Source organism: Pleurodeles waltl, chromosome 7, assembly GCF_031143425.1.
Source record: "Pleurodeles waltl isolate 20211129_DDA chromosome 7, aPleWal1.hap1.20221129, whole genome shotgun sequence".
Taxonomy (NCBI): domain Eukaryota; kingdom Metazoa; phylum Chordata; class Amphibia; order Caudata; family Salamandridae; genus Pleurodeles; species Pleurodeles waltl.
The window spans coordinates 842895131-842912885 of NC_090446.1; the positions used below are offsets into that span (position 1 = coordinate 842895131).

The 17755-nt window shown below is 43.0% G+C and overlaps 1 protein-coding gene across 3 annotated transcripts in view; it reads right to left on the reverse strand.

Annotated features, from left to right (window-relative positions):
- Positions 1-17755, reverse strand: part of HMMR (hyaluronan mediated motility receptor) — a 261939-nt gene that overhangs the window by 126986 nt on the left and 117198 nt on the right. For all 3 annotated transcript variants that reach the window (XM_069199359.1, XM_069199357.1, XM_069199358.1), the window contains exons 11-12: positions 6959-7059; positions 963-1049 (exon numbers count right to left, since the gene is read on the reverse strand). In XM_069199359.1, the coding sequence (XP_069055460.1) occupies positions 963-1049; positions 6959-7059 (188 nt within the window). The remainder of the gene's footprint in view (positions 1-962; positions 1050-6958; positions 7060-17755) is intronic.

Sequence of the window (17755 nt, forward strand, 5' to 3'; positions counted from 1 at the left end):
TTTCCAAATCTTGTCTGGTAAAGGGTCAAGCAGAAAGCCAGATGAAATAGAGGACTGCTTTCTATCTGCAGCTAGGTCTGTCATAGCTTCAAAACAGTCCAGATTACCTTGAGGTTTTCATGACTGTGGATTACTAGTGAAGTGTGGAATAAGATCCACCCTCTTTCCATTCTCTGGGCACAACATATCTGGAGAGAAATGGCTAGGATGTAAAGGACCCCTAATATCCATTAGAATACTAGCAACATTTTCTTCAAGTAAGACTGCACTGTTATCGCAATTCTTTGGAGGGAATAATATCCCTTTTCAGACATTCTGAATTAGATGCCTCCTGCACAAGGTAAAAAATATTCTTAGTTTTATTGGAACCAGCTAAAATTGCTGTGGCAAAGTAATTCGCTTTAGCATTGCCAATTCCCTTTTTATACTCATTTAAGGAGGAGCAAAGATACAGCTAGTGGCAGCTGTTCAAGTAGGATGGCCAAGTACCATAATCTGCTTCTGGGGCTGTTAGAAAAGGCAACTGGGGTTTATCAGAAGATGGGGAAAATGAGCAATATTTGGATTTCATAGAACCACTATACAGCTTATTTACTCTAAACCACACAGGTAGGAAAGGCACTACTAAAACATATATTCTCGCTTTGATGACATTGCTCCGTGCCTCATACAATGCAAGTATTAAACCTTCTTCTTGCCTGCCATTAGGTCCCACAGCTTATTAGGTTGGATTTCTAGAGCAATCCTAGTTTTTAAAAGGGATGTGCAATGTGGCAGGTAGTTGGACGGCCATGGAGGTTGCGGCAGCTGTGGTAGAAAATCTAGCATTTCAGCTACTGTGACAGTATCGTACCAACCAATTCACACCAGTACATCATTTAACCTTTAGTAAGAACCACAATTAAGCAACATTGGGCCAAAGGAAAAACAGAAGGAGAATTTGAGTACAGTAATAACTTTACTTCATTTCAGCTAGATGCTCCAACAGCTTTTTCTCAGTTTCTGCCTTTTCTTCAGCCAGCTTTTCTTTTGCCTGATCAGTGGCTACTCTGTAACGAGAAACTGAAAAATTTAACTAACCACCCAACACAAATTCCATAAGTTTGATAGCAAAAGGTTTGCATTTTGCAAATCAAAATAACTGGCTACTGAAAAGAACGAATCACAGTGAATAAAAACAATAAAAAACAATGGCCAAGTTATTTACTCTACTTCAATATGTGATTCAGGGATGTATTACCAAAAAAAGAAATTAAAGAATGCAAGAACAAAGGAAACATACTATTTAACAGAACCTCAAGTGTAAGTATTCATTTAATATTTAATCGAGGAAGGCACGACAGATGACAACCAATTGCAAAGTACTGGAAAGAAAATCCAGAAAAATCTACATTAGAAATAAGCTAATTTAGACACAAGTTTCACCTAGACCCTTTTGATCAAATGCTTGTATCACAACAGATGCCAACTTAAGTTGCCACTGGTGTGACTTGTATCAGAACATAAGTATGTCAATCCTGTAGTGAGACTGACTTGAGGCATAGAGTAGTGATGAAACTTACCCCTCAGCTGGACCCCTCACTGGCATGTTTGTCAATGCATTGAGGTCCTTTACTCTGGTGAAGGTGTAGCAAATGACACCAGGCAGGCCAGATTAACACCCTTAATTAAATGATCACACAGGGGTGAGTAATTTTGTAGGCAGCTTCACTTAATCCACATTAGTGTTGGACAGTGGGTGGGGTTTATAATGGGGATGAAAGATTCAGAAGTTGTCCCAACACAAATTCTGCGAGGCTGAACTCAATTCAGCTTTAGGAGTCTGACTTTACTTCTGACGGCCCAGCTGAGATGTCACTTAACCTCCTAAAATCCCTTCCTTTCTTGCGTGGGATGACACTGGAACAGTTGTGTGGACTGGTTCTGAAACTAATGTTAAACTAAAAATAAAGAAACCCTCAGTAAAGAAGGTGGGAGTGTTATCCAACATTTTGAGGTTTCTTTTGAAGCTATGCAAAAAAGGCAGAACATTTTGGTAGTGAAGAACATGTTACTTACATCTGTTAACACCTCATTGGGTAAAGATTATCTAGCCACAGATACCTTACCTTAAAATATTCTCCAGGCGGCAGTCTGGATCCAGTAAATATTGAGCAGTACCCCTGCAGGCCAGTAGGAAGCATACTGCTTTGCGTCAGTCACACCCGATATGTTATGCGCAGTGCCTACATCTGTGCCACCCCAGTGAACCATCAGTTTCTTTTTGTGACTATTTTGATGCCAGAAATATGGAGCCACGTCAAAAGGTGGATCGACCAGAAAGCAGATACCAAAGGCCTACAAAGGCCTTTTTTAGGTTGAAAAGTAGATGCAGAACAGGGAGAATGAGGTTAAGTAAGGAATCTGCAGCTAGCTAAGTGTCTCTCCCAGACATAGTGTTAAAGTAACTTGGTCATCTGATAGAAACATCCAGCTCAAAATTTCTCATCTTTTGATTAGATACCGTAGGTGGGCCAGCGAACTTGCTTATACCAAAATGTCTTGGGAAAAAGTGCCAGTCACGATGGACCGGACTGTCAATGTTTGGCAAACGTGCACAAGGATGCCCACATAACAGCCTGACATATCAAAGACTAGAACTCTGAGCTAACGTAGTAGATGCAGTTTGGTCATGGTGGATTGAGCCCAGCAAGTCCTCAAAGGGTTGTTTCCTGGCAAAGGTGTAGCAAACCTTAATGCAGAGTACAATCCACCTGGAGATGGTCAGTTGCTGCACTGCTTTCCCCTTCTCTGGTTCAGTAAACCCTACAAACAGTTGGTCGCCAACCATATATGTTCTCCACTTCAATTGATACATTTCGTTTGTTTTAAAAGTGTGCCTTCGCACATAAATAGTGCTGACAGATTATCCACATTGGCAAATTAAAAAGAGCTTGTTATGACCTCAATTCCGAAACAGGGACAAAACTATTTTCGTACTGCTTAAGGTTAAAATGCCTATTTATCTGAGAGACAAAGTCTTTCAAAGACTGGACTTCCTGCCAACGTGGGTGCTCTGTTGCACAGCTTCAATTTGCTTTAACAAGCAACCTGGAATACAGTTATCTACAGAAAAGCAGTTCGATCAAGGTGGCATTTTAGTTTCAGTTTAACTATCTGTGTGCACTTGGCTTTTGTCAATCTACAAGCAAAGGGAAGGTTTCAGAAAAATAGGTTGGACTGCACTACAGCTGCCCATTCTGAAGCATATGGAAGTCATTTGATCCCAAAAAAAAAAAAAACACACTAAAAATTCTAATCCACCAGAAGTGCAAAAACCTGCTCATGTCAAAAAAAGGCCTCAGAAAATCTCTTCATTGGGCTCCATTGACAGCAAGGATGTGAGTCATCTGCTCCTGCAAAATTAGAAAATGTGCTTCTCTGCTCTATTCAAATAGAGAGCTTTGTTATGCCATTCAGCAGCTCCCCTGTTCTGCTCGACTGTACTGTTTTCACAAACCAAAGAGTAAACAAAGTTCAACCCTCAAATTTAGGTGAAAGCTCACAGCTACATCTGCAGTGGTGGGGGTGGGGTGTGGAGGGTGACCAGGTTGCAACCCTATGCACGTAACTAACTACCTGTTTTGTTTGGAGAGAAAAAAAAAATATATATATATATATATATATATATAAATAATATGGTTAAATAAACCAAAGGTTACAGGGACGTTATTGTTAGGATTTGAAATTACTCACAAAACCATTGAAATTCCGCAGTTATAGTTGTCATACCAAAATATACCTTTATGCCCCCAGCAAGGCACTGCTTATCTCCTCACTTATTACATCACTCATGACACTATCAGTAACATCACAGATGATATCCATTTTATATAAAATGGTAAAAATGGTTACAGGAGTAAACAGTAGATCCAATGGTATTGTATAAGTTAAATTAGTAATATTACATAGGTAGTAATCAGACTATTTGTAATATTCAGACTGAGTGGGTGTATGAGCATTTGGGTTTGAGTGGTTGTGTAACAGTATGTACACTTGCATGAGTGATTGCATTACTAGCTCTTTTACTGAGTGAGTGGGTTACTGTGCTGCTGTGTGCATAAAGTCAACGTGTGAGCAGCTGAATGTATGAGAGTGCATTTCACGGAATCTGTAGAGGTGAGTGTCAGCATGATTCAGTGAGTGGCTCTTGGAGTGAGTTAGAGGCTGTCAGTTTATGTACGGGTGACAGTGGGTTTGTCAGTTACTCTATGCATAAGTGTCTCAGTGACTGTATGGGTGAATGTAATTAATTGTATCAGTGATTTATAGTTGAGTGTGTATATGTTTTGGCATCTAGAAAAAAATTAGTAACTGGGTGAGTGGTTGTGTTATCTGTAGTGAAGGCGAGTGAGTAGTTGTATAGCGGTATGGGTGAATGAGTTAGAGTGGCTGAATATTTTGAGTAATTTGGTGTTTGAGTGTGTGGGTTAGTGGATAAGTGGGTGAGTTAGTGTATGTAGGTGTGTAGCTATGTGAATGCTTTTATGCATCTATAGCTCACTATTACATTAACTGCGTGGCACAGTAACTGTGTGACTGGCTATGAGTAAGCTAGTGCATGTGTGTGCACATTTTCGAATGAGTGTTGTGTGTAGTTTAATGGGGGTGTCAGTTATTGTGAGATGGTGTGATTAGGTATATCAGAGGTTTGAGTGGACTTGTGAGAGTCTGTAGGTGAATGATGTCAGTGATGTCATTTAAGTGATGTAAATGACCAGGTCAGTGATTTAATGTGAGGTGATAAGCAGTGCATTGCAGGGGCGAGCGTTATAGTTAGGACTGCTACCTGCAGAATTTCTATGGTTTTGTGTGAGTAAATTTAAATCCCAACTATAATGGCCTTGTAACCTTTGGGTTTATTTTAAGTGCATTTTTTTTTTTTTTTTTTTTTTTAAAGAAACAGGAAGACTGTCCATTGGGCCAGGAGTATGGAGAGGTGTCTGTCTTGGTGTGCGAGAGTGAGTGTATGAGTGTGAGGGTGAATGTGAGAGGGTATGTCTTTCTAAGTGTAGGTGTGAGTCTGTTGATGAGTGGGTGCGAGTGTCTGGATGAGAGAGTGGATGAGAGTGTCTGGATGAGTGTGGATGTGAGTGTCTGTTGGTGTACGTGTATCTGGGTGTGAGATTGGGTGTAAGGGTATCGTCTGTGAAAGTCCAGCTGGGGCACCTCCCAGAACTGTGGAACCCGCAGACAGTCCAGAGAGGTCAGACCGCCTAAAAACAATTTGGTGCACAGCCTCAAAAGCTTCAAGTTGGACAGTGGCTTATTGGGCTCCAGGAAATTAAGAAAGACTGAGCAGATTCAGCCCTCACCGTGGAGTCATTTTCACACCTCATCGGATGGCTTGAACCAGAGAAAGAAGTCCACAAGAACTTGACTTCTTGGGCCTGTGGGTCCTGGGCGACAAAGACTGACAGGAACAAAATAGCAGGCCTGGGACCTTCCACATGACCAGGATCTTGAGCAGTGCCTTCAGGTGTCAGGCAGACAGCTTAATTTCCCAATCCCGAATTACCTTCAGATTCATAGTGCAACAGTTAGAACAATTTCTGGAGTCGTGGTCCAGCTCCAGGCATCACAAGCAAACCAGATGGTGATCCATCATAGATAACTGTATTGACAGGCACCGTAGGGTTTAAAACCCACAAGTTTGTAAATGTAAACAAAAAAAAAAAATATGTAAATTAGCACTTGTATAGCGCACTACTCACCAGTTAGGGTCTCAAGGCGCTGTACTCATACCGCTATGGAACCCCTCCTGGCTTTTCCCTGTGAGGCGCCCACTCCTGAGCACCCCCAGGGTGAAGCCGGGCATCCAAGCGCTGTTTGGGCCGTTGTGGAGATTAAGCAAGCTATTGCCCAGAGTTGCAGAGTGGGACCCATGAATTAGATTAGGCACTGAGGCGAGAATTATCTGGTCAAGGGGAATTGAGCCCAAGACCTGCCGAAGCGGGACTTGAACCCTGGTCTTGAGCCAGATCTCTGCTTCAAGTTTAAAAAGGGCAGAGCCCTAAGCACACTGGGAGCAGAACTGCTAAATAGGCAAAAAGGTGGTCAAAAAATAACCGGTGTAGCTTGTCCGGATCTGGGCTGTTGGTGCGTAAAGTAAAGGACTGATGTCAGCACACTGGGGAGGTGCCAATACATATTACATCCTGTGCAGACCTGTACAATGGCACCTACCGGCACACAGGGATACTGCTCAAGACTATCCAGATCCAGTCCGACACCTGGGGGTGGGGTTTCTAAGGTAAGAAATCTGCATCTAGAAGTCTTGATCAGATAAAGAATTAAAGGGCTTATTACGGTTTAATAGTGTAGTAAGATTCAAAACACAGTACCCTTCTAACCTAGTTACAAACATTTAAAGAATCCACTAAGAACAAACTGCTAGGTATATATTCGGCAATATGGCTGTATGTAACCTATGCTGCCTGCTCTCTGGTTTAATTCACAAGTAAAATGAATGCATCCCACTGCAATCATGCCAAGAAAACGAGTATGTTTTATCCAAAACTAGGAGATGGGTACTCTTTGCAACAAGTTACGATGTATTTCTCCATGGTCTAAGTATCTTAATTGTCAATCTTTTCCTTCATTTAAAAAAAATAAAAATAAAGTATGAATAAATCACCAGGGCAGATGTTATTTGAATGCAGAGATCAGGAGACAGAAGCCCATTCAAAATCATATCAAAATAAAAATCTCTATAAAGACCTGTTATTTACAAGAAACCCCAAAGAAAGCCACCCTCACCTTTGAAAACATTGTGAAAAACAGTAATGTAGCCATACACATGTAAGATTAGAAAGCCTGCTAGAGCAGGGGGTCATATCTGAACTGAGGACCTAGGTCACATTACCCTCATCCCCATATACAGCCTTGAATTGAGCATATTTAATGTGTTGGAACATACAATTTCTCCTGAAGAAGAGTCTCTCGCACAGTGGCTGCTTCAAGATCCTTTTGTGCTTCCTGCAGGTTCAGCTCCACGTCTTCGTGCTTAGCGGTAAGCAACTAAAATTATATATAAAAAACAATTAAAAAAACAAAACCAAAAACATTCAGAGCAGATAACCTTATAATAGACTTCCTACTAAATGGTAGAACACAAGGAGAGAGAGAGAGAGAGAGAGAGAGAGAGAGAGAGAGAGAGAGAGAGAGAGAGAGAGAGAGAGAGAGAGAGAGAGAGAGAGAGAGAGAGAGAGAGAGAGAGAGAGAGAGAGAGAGAGAGAGAGAGAGAGAGAGAGAGAGAGAGAGAGAGAGAGAGAGAGAGAGAGAGAGAGAGAGAGAGAGAGAGAGAGAGAGAGAGAGAGAGAGAGAGACTACTGTAAAAACGGTTACAGCGACGTTATAATTAAGATGACGTTTTATTAACCACAGAAATTCAGCATTTAGTTACACTTATGTTAAACTAACTTGTTGCCCAAAGTTACGTTCCAGCACAAGTTCTAGTGTCCTCAGATAATTATAGCTAAATATACTACTGAATTTCTATGGTTTTGTATGGGTAAAACTTCAACCTAACAATCGTCCCTGTAACCTTTGGGTTTTTTCAGTGAATTTCTGTTTTTTAAACATTAATTTGTCAGGTTGCAGCCAACCAATCAGGGCCTTGCTTTTCACCAGGATCCGAGGGACCATGTAAGTGCGCCTGAGGAATAAATCATTTGTAATAAAGTTGCTTTTCACCGAGGACCACTGCCCCTTCCCTCGGCCCCTGCTTGATTGATCGCCCTGAAACATTCTAGACAGCAGCTAAAACGATTGTCAAATTTCTGGGGAAATTTTGTATGAAGGTTCATCGACCAGCGCCAAAAATATAGGCAAAAAATCAAATAAAATAAATAAAAAATTCAATGGATAATAGGTCCCAACTATAACTACCTACCGGCGACTACCAGTAGGCTATATATTAATTAAATAAATGAAAGCAGTACAGTTAAATATATACCTTTCATAGCTTTACCATATAGTCACAACAGTATCCTATACAGCTCTCTAAAACACACCTAAACTCAGCCAATCAGAGCAAAGTACAACAGTGACCACTCCTCACCCAAGCAGGTTCAGACTGCAGGAGAGTATAGTAGTCAGCTTTCCTCTTTTTCCCCCCCCAGAGTTGGGGAGGAGGGTAGGTCACATGGTACCTTTAATAAAGTCACAATGCTGGAGAACTTCAGTTAATTAACTTTTCTTCTGCAGTATTGAATCTTTCATAGATGCACGTTTGAATCCGAATAGCGAGCAGTAAACAGTTAATACGCATTAAAAGCGTTAGGAGGAATGTGAAGGTGAAACGATCTTACTTTATCGCAGTAAGTGTTGCAGGATCCCTTGACCTACTCCTGCATCCTTTCCACGATGCAGTCTACGCAGAAGTGTTGCATAAATGTATGTCTGTTATTCTATGTCGAGCTCTGTATATGTCAGCAATGGATGCGCAAGTAAGGGGTGCTGTAAACATATACATCTCTTATAGAATGAGGTTCAACAGTTCCTTGTAACGGCTGACCTGCTTCTTTATAGCAGAAAACCGTTGCTTAAGACACCCAAGCGAGCTATACCCTGCTTTGACAGAGGTTGTCCTTTACGATGGTGACCATACGCTATGAATAACTGATCTGATTTAGATTAGCTTGGTTCTCAAAGTAAAATATTAGACAACTTTCAGTATCAAAACGGGGAGTGCTGTTTAAGATGCAGTAGTTCCGTTTGGAAAAAAGAAAAAAAAAAAAAAGTCTTGAGAATTACTGCTGCGTTCAAACAAAATGTCAAAAGGTTCGCATGCAAAGAAGCGAGGATTCGTTATAGGATCAAATTGATGGAAAGGCCTTTATCAAGTATTGGATCTCTATTCTTTTGGCGGATGAGCAGACAAAAGTGCTACTTTCCATGAGATATGTGCTTTATGAATGGGTTCAAACCGTTACTTCTTTAATTGAGTCATCCCTGTGTTAAACCTCCATTAATGGAAAAGGATAACTAATTAGAGGAAATGTCTTAGAGGCCTCTGAGAAGCTTTTTTTTTTTTTTTTTTTTTTTTTTACACAAGACTGTTAGACCAAGAGACCATCGATTCCCGGATCCTTTAAAACAAGAACTGGAGGCTAGATGGAGTAAGTGTATCATGACAGAGTAATGAACCTGACAGATGAAGAAAATATGGTAATATAGGTTGACACAAGGCAGATAATTGATTTAGTCTTATGCATATACAAGTTACAAAAATGTTTACATTCTGCTGAGTAGCATTTTGTCTCAGGATCCTGCTCTGGCTTTTGAAAGTATTTCTTTACATTCCTATGGGATGTCGAATATTTAGAAATGCTGAATTCAGGAACCAGGCTAAGAGCGCGAGTGAAGAAATTGTCCATTGTGGCAAGAAAGAAGCGTCAGTGTTTGTTCCAACAGTATTAATTGCCAGGAGAATCAAGTGTGAACAATTACGATCTTGTCATTTTTGACAGTAGTGTTGTATTCAAAGGTATTGTAGGAAAGGTGTATGCAAAGGACCCTGACCAATTTAGTAAAGGGCATTCCTTAACGAACCTAGCAGGTGGTGCCAGATGGTGTAAAAATGACATTTCATGTTGGTAGCAAATAGGTCTAGATTTGGTTGGCCCGATTTTCTGAACATTTTCCATAGCTGGAAGCGATTAAGTTCCATATCAGACATTCTTTTGTTCTGCTGAGACTAGCTGCCCAGAGGTTTGACAGGACTGGTAGATGTTCCGCCTTTATTTGAATATGATGTTGTATCACCCAGTTGCTTTTTCCTTTGTGCTTGTTTGGACAAGGTAAGGGGTCTGGTTGCCCCTGGTTTGTTACTTGCTGGTTGTATTGTCTGTTCTCAACAATACTGAGGGGTTTGAGGGGAGAAGAGTCTGAGATTGGCAGCTACTGGTCCCATGCATTTGGTAAATGTTCTGGGACAGATTTAAGGCCGAAATGGACCTTTTTGAATTGATAATGACAAATGGCTACTCTGAAGCTTAGACATGTGCGATGTGGAAGGTAAATAGGAATATGAAAGTGTGTCCTGCAGATCCAAGGAGGTCATGCAATCCCAGTGCGTTAGAAACTGTAGAATTTCCTACAGCATTACCATAAAAAAAAAACGTTTGTTTCTTTAAATATTTGTGAGGTTCCAAAGATTAATTTTCCGTCTCCATTCTCCTATCTTTCCATAGATAGAAAAAAATGAGAATAAAACACCAAGTTCTTGAGCTTTGGGAACCCGCTGCATAGTTTCCAGTAGTGAGCCATTTTCTCATCTCTACCCTTTCACTAGGGGCTGGTCTACGATAAGCTGCCAGTGGTGGTGGCTCTATTTTTGCTGGTAAGGCCATTTGTACTGAAAATGTAAAGTACCATATTATTGCATCTAAGCAGTTGGTAGGCTCCTCTGAAAGAGTACATGCCACTTCTCCGAACTCCTCAAAAGGACTGCAATCGTCTGCTATAAGGAGGTTAGAGATTTAGCTTTTTGACATACTTGTAGTACCTCATTGTGCCGACCAAATAGGGATTCACCATTGTGTGGCGGGTCTCGAATTCTACTTTGTAGTTCAGTCTAAAGGAAGTTGCCCGTAGCCATTCTTGCCTTTTTAGTACAGACGCTCCTGTCACTCGTGTAATCCCTGTAGATGAAATATCAATCGAATGTCAACAGATGGAAATGATTTTTCCTCCTTCCTGCTAAATGGTTTTTACCTCCACTTTATCATCCAGTAGGTGTTCAAGGAATGGATATACATCGGACCACATCTGACAATCCTATCTTGCTCCAACTGGCAGAGCATTTGAGACCCTTACAGTTGTAGCAGCAGTCACAGAAGTAATATTCTGCTTACCTTGTAAGCATCTGTTCGTGGCATGTAGTGCTGAGAGTTCATATGCTCTGCATACTCCTACCATCTAGTGTTGGGTCCAGAGTTGTGAAAGTTCTTTTTGTAGAAGGAAAAGTCTTCAGGAGTCAAGAGGTGACTCCTCTCGGTGATAATGTGCATGGGCATCGAAATCGACTCCATTGTTAGACTGCTTTCATCACAGGCAGGTACGAAAGGTGTGAAAGAACGTTTAAGTAATGCAGTGACCATGCTAAATCTATAGTGAAAATATGAGAGGTAAGGGTCTGTAACGTCCACAGGTGTCTGGGGAGAAGGGTGGTCCCATATGAATCTACAGTACTACATGCCATGAACAAAAGCTTGCACAATAACATTCCATTCAGTGGCATGTGTGGCTGTAGAGCCATGCTCTGTATAGCCTGTAAAGCAGTTTCCTGTGGGTGTTGCAATGGTTTGAAAAAGGGTACGTAGCACTGTCTGACCTACATTGGCTTGCTGGCATGCTAAAACAGCCATACAATAATGTTTGCTGTAGGCGTATGGACCATGTAACTGCCTTACATATACCAACTATGGGAATATTTCCTGAAAAGGAAATTGTTTCTCCTTTTTCCAAGTTGTGTGCGCTGGGAGGAACAGGTAAAGGTCTTAGCCTGATTTGGAAACCTGGTTGCATTTGTGTCTTTGTAAAAAGGCGACAAAAAGTTGCTTAGACTTTCTAAAAGTTTTAGTTATATTAATGTAGAACATAAGAACGCTTTTACATCTAATGAATGAAGAACCCTTTCTGCAACAGAACCTGGTTGAGGGATAAAAACTATTCAATGGATTGTTTGAGGCGAAATTGAGATACTACCTTGGGTAGGTATTTAGGGTTGATGCGGAGAACCATTTTGTGAAGCAAATACTAATCCAGCCTTTTGTAAGTGAAGGTAGGTAGGAGACAATATCTTGCACCGTGGCTTTCAAAGGGCCAATTTGTTTTGAGTGTCAGTAGCAAACAAAACGTTCCCATTTTGCTGCATAGCAGGCCCTAGTGATGGCTCTACACGCTTGCTTCCTTAAGAAGGTCGAAACATTCTGGTAGTAAGTTAAGGAATCCAAACTGACCGCCAGATCTATATTGTTAGGCTGAGAGTTTTGGAATCTGGCTGTCCGATTTGTCCGTGTCTAAGGGACAAGATCTGATCTGTTGGGGAGCTTTTCGTCTGGAACCACAAAGGTCTAGAAGAGTTGTGAACCAACGCTGATAAGCCCAAGTAGCACTACTAGGATATTTTTAAGAGAAGCCTGCCTGAGCCACTGAACCAGAAACGGAAGGAAAAGCATGGGCAAATATCCCCAACCAACCATAGTGCATTGCCCTTGGATAGTGGGTGTGGAAACCTGGCAGCGAAGTTTGGGCATTTAACATTTTATGCTGTGGAGAAATGGTATGAGGAAACCACACTTTTGGAAATATGGTAGGAGGGCTTTTGAGGGGAGTTCAATTCATGGACTTGTTGGTGCATCCTGCTGAGCAAGTCTGCAATGTAGACTGTTCCAGCAAGGTATTCTGCTTAGAGGCGAATGTGACAGATCTCACTTCCAAATGGTGAAAGATAGATGTGACAGTTGTGGAGACTGTACCCCTAAGCTCTGGAGAAGATCGATTGTCATCAGAATGTGTTGCTGGCACTGATGTGTGTTGGCTTTGATAAGCCAGTAGTCCAGGTAAGGAAATGTGGACATTTTGTCTACGCAGATGAGCTACCACTGCTATTTTGGACATGTCACCCCCAATTTTTTCCTGGTATTTGATGCAATTTTGACAGCAGGTGCGCTGGGTTCCTACTTTCCGTGAACTGTACAATTGTTCCCCCAAATGGCAATACCTTTGGCACCCCTGTAAGTCTTTAGTAAATGGTACCCCAGGTGCCTAGGGTACCAGAGAGGGTCCCCAAGGGCTGCAAAATGTATTGTGCCACCCTAAGGGACCTCCTCACCTAACTCATGCAGACTGCCAATGCAGGCTGCCTGCCATGGTGCAGACAAAAGTGAAAACACAACATGGCACATGGCCTGTGTTCCATCCCCACTAACACTGCATGCAATATATGCAAGTCACCCATACAGCAGGCCTTTCAGCTGTAAGGCATGGTGCATTATATATTACATGTGTGGATGTATCTGCAAGAGCAGATATCCCCCTGCTAAGTCTGTTGATTCTTAGACATAGTGAGTGATCAGGGAAACCATTTTAAGTACATTTGGTGGACAGTGGTCAATACGAGTTCCCAGCTACATGATTGCTTCATTGAAATCAGGGATGCCTGGTATCAAACATCCTAAATTAATAAACCCACACTTATTCCAGTGAGATTTATTAATAAATCCACCCAGATAGCAGCTTGGAGGTGTCCCCTGAAATATCTACAAACTCTAGTGTGCTGGCTGACTGATCCTAACCAGCTTGCCACCACAGGAAAATTTCTGACCCTCCAAAAGGTTAGAGCCTCTGCTCTTGGGCAGTCAGGAACAAAGGCTGCTCTGGCAGGGGTGTTCCACACCCCCTTCCAACAGGATGACCTGTGCATCAGCATTCCAAGCAGGAAGGTTCAAACAGGCCATAGCGTTTGGTATGTAAATCTGGCTTCCATCAAAGGTGAGGTGATGCCAACACCCCGACCCAGGGCCCATTTGACACCTGGACAGACAGGAAAATTAATAGTCAGTGTTGTGTCCACCTTCAGGCCAGTTTCATTCCTAAAGTGAGCTACCTGATGTGGACAGGAAATCTGAAAGTCTGCCTGCTATCTTGGAGATGGCAGAATTAGTAACCTCTGGGACAGGGTTGTGCCCACTTCCCACAGGAAGTGGGCATATAAGGGGAGTAGGGACCCCAGGGGTAAGTAGTCCATTGGCTTCTACCCTACACTCCCTTAATACCCCTAAATCTAGTATTTAGGGGAGCCCCTGACACCAGAAAAGCAGATCCTGCCGATTTCAAAGACGGACACTGAAGAATCCCAAAAGCAAAAACAGAAGACCAGCAACTGACTTGGTGCCAACTGTCCGACAAGTGTGCAAAGACTGCTCTTCCTGCCGCAGCTAGTGCCTCCAAAAGACAGAGGCTTGCCAGCCTTCACCCAAGACCCAGGAACTCCAGTGGAGTAGCGGACCTGCTGCTGTGCATCTTGCAGGTACCCCAAGAAGATCTGCAAGGACTCTTGACTGCCAAAAACCCGACATGCACCTGTTGAAGTGGGACAAAAGTGGCAGCCTGGTCCACAGACCTTCCAGAAACAAAGCCCAACTTTGTTTTGCCAACTCTGGACTTCCCGACGATGCCTGCAGCCTCTCTGTGTAGGCCACTCCTCTACCGCAAGTGCTCCAGTGACAGACTCGCCGCCTCAGGACACCGCTGCACCTGGTCACCCAGGGCAGAGGATAAGAGGGCCAAAGGAGTCCCCATGTCCCAGAGTCTTGTGAGACCCGAGCCCAGTTGTTGGTTCAGTCAGACTAGATCAACAGTCCAGGCCAGCGCAGTCTCTTTCTATAGGCTCCCTCTACAACAATTGCCTCTGCTGACTGAAACAAGATGCCTCAGAACACCTCTGCATTTCGCTGCCCCAGATTGAGAAGCAGACCAAAGGTGTCCCTACATCCAAGCATCGGAAGACCTTTACTCCCTTGTTGGGTCAGCCGGACTGCTCCCTGCTCCCCACCCCCTCATCACCCTCCCTCCCCATTCCCCACCCCCCACCCCATCCTCCTCCAACTAGCAGCCTCTGTCTGACCAGACCCATGGTCTTCAACAAGGCACCTGATGCGGAGCTGCACTTCTGCACCTAGCTTCCCCAGTGCCACCAGAGATGACCTGCTGGTGAGGCCTAGTGGCCTAGGACCCTGCCCTATACTCACCTTAAGCCTGGAAGATTGGTCCTATAAGTCGCTGTGGAGTACCTGTTTGCAGTTCATGTTTTTCATTCATAAGTTAACAGTGCCACTTCAGTAAACTGCACTGTGTCAACTTTTCAAAACTAAGAATTTCTCTTTCAAAACGTACTTACCAGATTGTGATGAGTTTGCCCCTAATAGTATATAAATGTGCAATATTTTTTATAAATTGGTGTGGATCTCCTTATTGAGTTGCATCATTTGACTCTGTGCCTACAGCAAATGCCTAACACTCCTCTCTGATATGCCCATGGCAGGTCAACCACAACAACTAAGAACACACCCTGGGATTACTACAGCAAGCCCCTGTCCACTTTTATAAGTGATTAGACCCTGCACAGCATACCTTTTTAGTATACTATATGGAGAGACAGCCTCCTACACTAGGCATCTGGTAAACACTCAGGGTGCGGGAGTTACCAGGATGTGGTAGTTACCCCTAATGGGAGAACCTTGAATTGGTAATTTTTGCCTGCTATGACAAAATTTAAGTATTTACAATAAGCTAGTTATATTGGTATGTGGAAATTGGCATTTTTTAGGTCTAGTATTACCATAAAGTCACCTTGTTGAAGTGGAGTAATTTCCTGTAAAGTGACCATGCAGAAGTGTTCTGATAGATCTCAGGCCTTTAAACAGATACATTTTAAGATTCACCTTAAAGACCCGTCCTGTACAGACAATATACCTCTAACCCAGGATGTTGAAAGGAAACTGTTTTATAGCTATTTAGAAAAGAAACACTTGAATTTCCTGCTTGATCAATGTTTGATGTTCCTGCGTTAGCCTGTTTGGAATATTTGGCGGTGTGGTGATAAGCTCCAGACAATAGCCATGTTGGATAATGACCAATACCCACTTGTCTGTTGTGATGGAATGAGTGGTTGGAAGGAAATACTGCAGTCTGCCCCCAACAGGTGTTGTGATAGGGGGTAGGATAGGGTAGTGATTGCTTGGAGGGTGCAGCTCTGCAGGGAAAAGACACCATTACCTCTACCCTTGGTGTTCCTGCCTCTGAAGGAGCCACAATAGTTGTTCATCGAATAGGAACCTTAAATGTTTTTGCTGGGAGGTGGATGCCTATGAAAAGGTGGATTTGTAGGTACAATAGTCAGTTGGGTGACAAAAATTCCTCAGGGGGCATGTGCTTGAAGCACTCCAATGGCTTTAGCGGTCTGTATCTTTTCTGTAGTAGTCTACCTGGGGACCGAACAAGTGTTCTTTATCAAAAGGCATGGTCGACAGCCTGCCGGGTACTGCTCAGCAAAACAATTCGGATTCCAAGCGGACACCAGGAAATTCAAAGGTAAGGAATCTGCAGCTAGAAGTCTATCAGATCCCTGATTTCCTGACCCAGGTCTGACGTCTAAGGAGATTACTGGAGTTTATTCTCTTTGCGGCAGTGGCTGCCTCACCCAGCACACACCGTATGGAATTGTTTTTAAATGGTTTGTCCCACTGAAACCAACTTCTGACCACATTTTCTATGTTCCTCTGGGAGATACTTAAGTAGTTTTTGCATTTCACCCCAGTAGGCACGATCATGGCGTGCTAGGAGAGCTTGGGATTTGGCAAAACCCCAGCGATTAGCAGTCTGAGCTGCAAACACCCCCTCAAAACCACCTTCCCTACCAAAAGCATCTACACTTTGCCTCCAGACAAGGAGTGCCAGTGTGTCTCAGGTGGCTTGTGAGTTGGTTCTTGTGTGCCTTGGTGGCCACTACAGGTTCTTGTGGTAGCTGTCCTCTGATGAAAATAGGGTGAGATTGTCCAGGAATATACTTTGTCTACCCTAGGTGTCACAACCCTAGCCAAATGCTGGTGTCTGGGTTTGGCACTAAAAGTACGTATGAAGCAAAGGCGGACGGCCAAATCGTTTTTTCTGGTGCCGACAATGGCCAAACAGCAGTGGAGGACAGGGACCCAAGGTTCTGCGACCAAGAAAGCAGAAGGTTTCTTGGTCGCCTTGGTTTGGAGGGCAGTGGGGTGCAGTACTAACAGGTTGAGCCAGTGGCATTTCCTGCATTTCAAGATCAACTTCGAGATCGGAGCAGGAGCTTTAGTTGATAAAGAAAACCTCTTCTTCACTGGATGGCTTCTCCTTAGTGTGCACCTCACCAAATAGGTCAAGAATGTCGTTGGTGGCTTTGAGAGACACAGAGACGTGCTCTGTAGTCCCAAAATGTTTTGTTGGACTTGAAGGACTTGCGCGCACTGCAGTTGGATTCCTTGTGGTCTGGGGACAGGCACAAGTTGCACACCGAGTGTTGACCTCGGTGCGGGTAGTTCGTGTGGCAACATGGCCAAAACTGAATTGGCGTGCGTTTCATTACCAGTGGAGCATTGTTGGGAAAACTGACATGGATGTCGAAGGTGGGCCCCAAAGGGGCTTTGGTCGAACTGGTGTGATTTTTTGTCGAAGCACAGATATAAGAAACGTGACTGGTAACAATACCGATGAAGGGGATAGAGAAAAGACCAAAGGTCGAACTGTAACAAAGTTAAATCACGGAGCAAAGGCACACAAGTCCTAACAAGACGGAGAGAAAACAATCTAAACAATGGAATCGATGCCCATGCGCCTTATCCAGAGAGGAGTCATCTGACCTTGCGACTCAAGAGACTTCTTCAAAAAAAAAAAAAAAAACCAACTTGCAGAACAGGACCAACACTAGATGACAGGAGTATGCAGAACATGCGCATCAACATCCACACATGCCATTGAAGAAACACTTTACAATGTTGCCCAGATTTCTGCCTTCTCTAACTGGATGAAAAGCACATGGTGCAGATGTGTGTCAGAACCGATCTGCTTCCGGCTGACTGGAAGGGTGTCAGACACATTGCAAATTTTGTCTGATCACAGGAATACTGCTGCAGTTGTGATTTGTTTTCATAAATTTATAGACTTTCCCAAATGT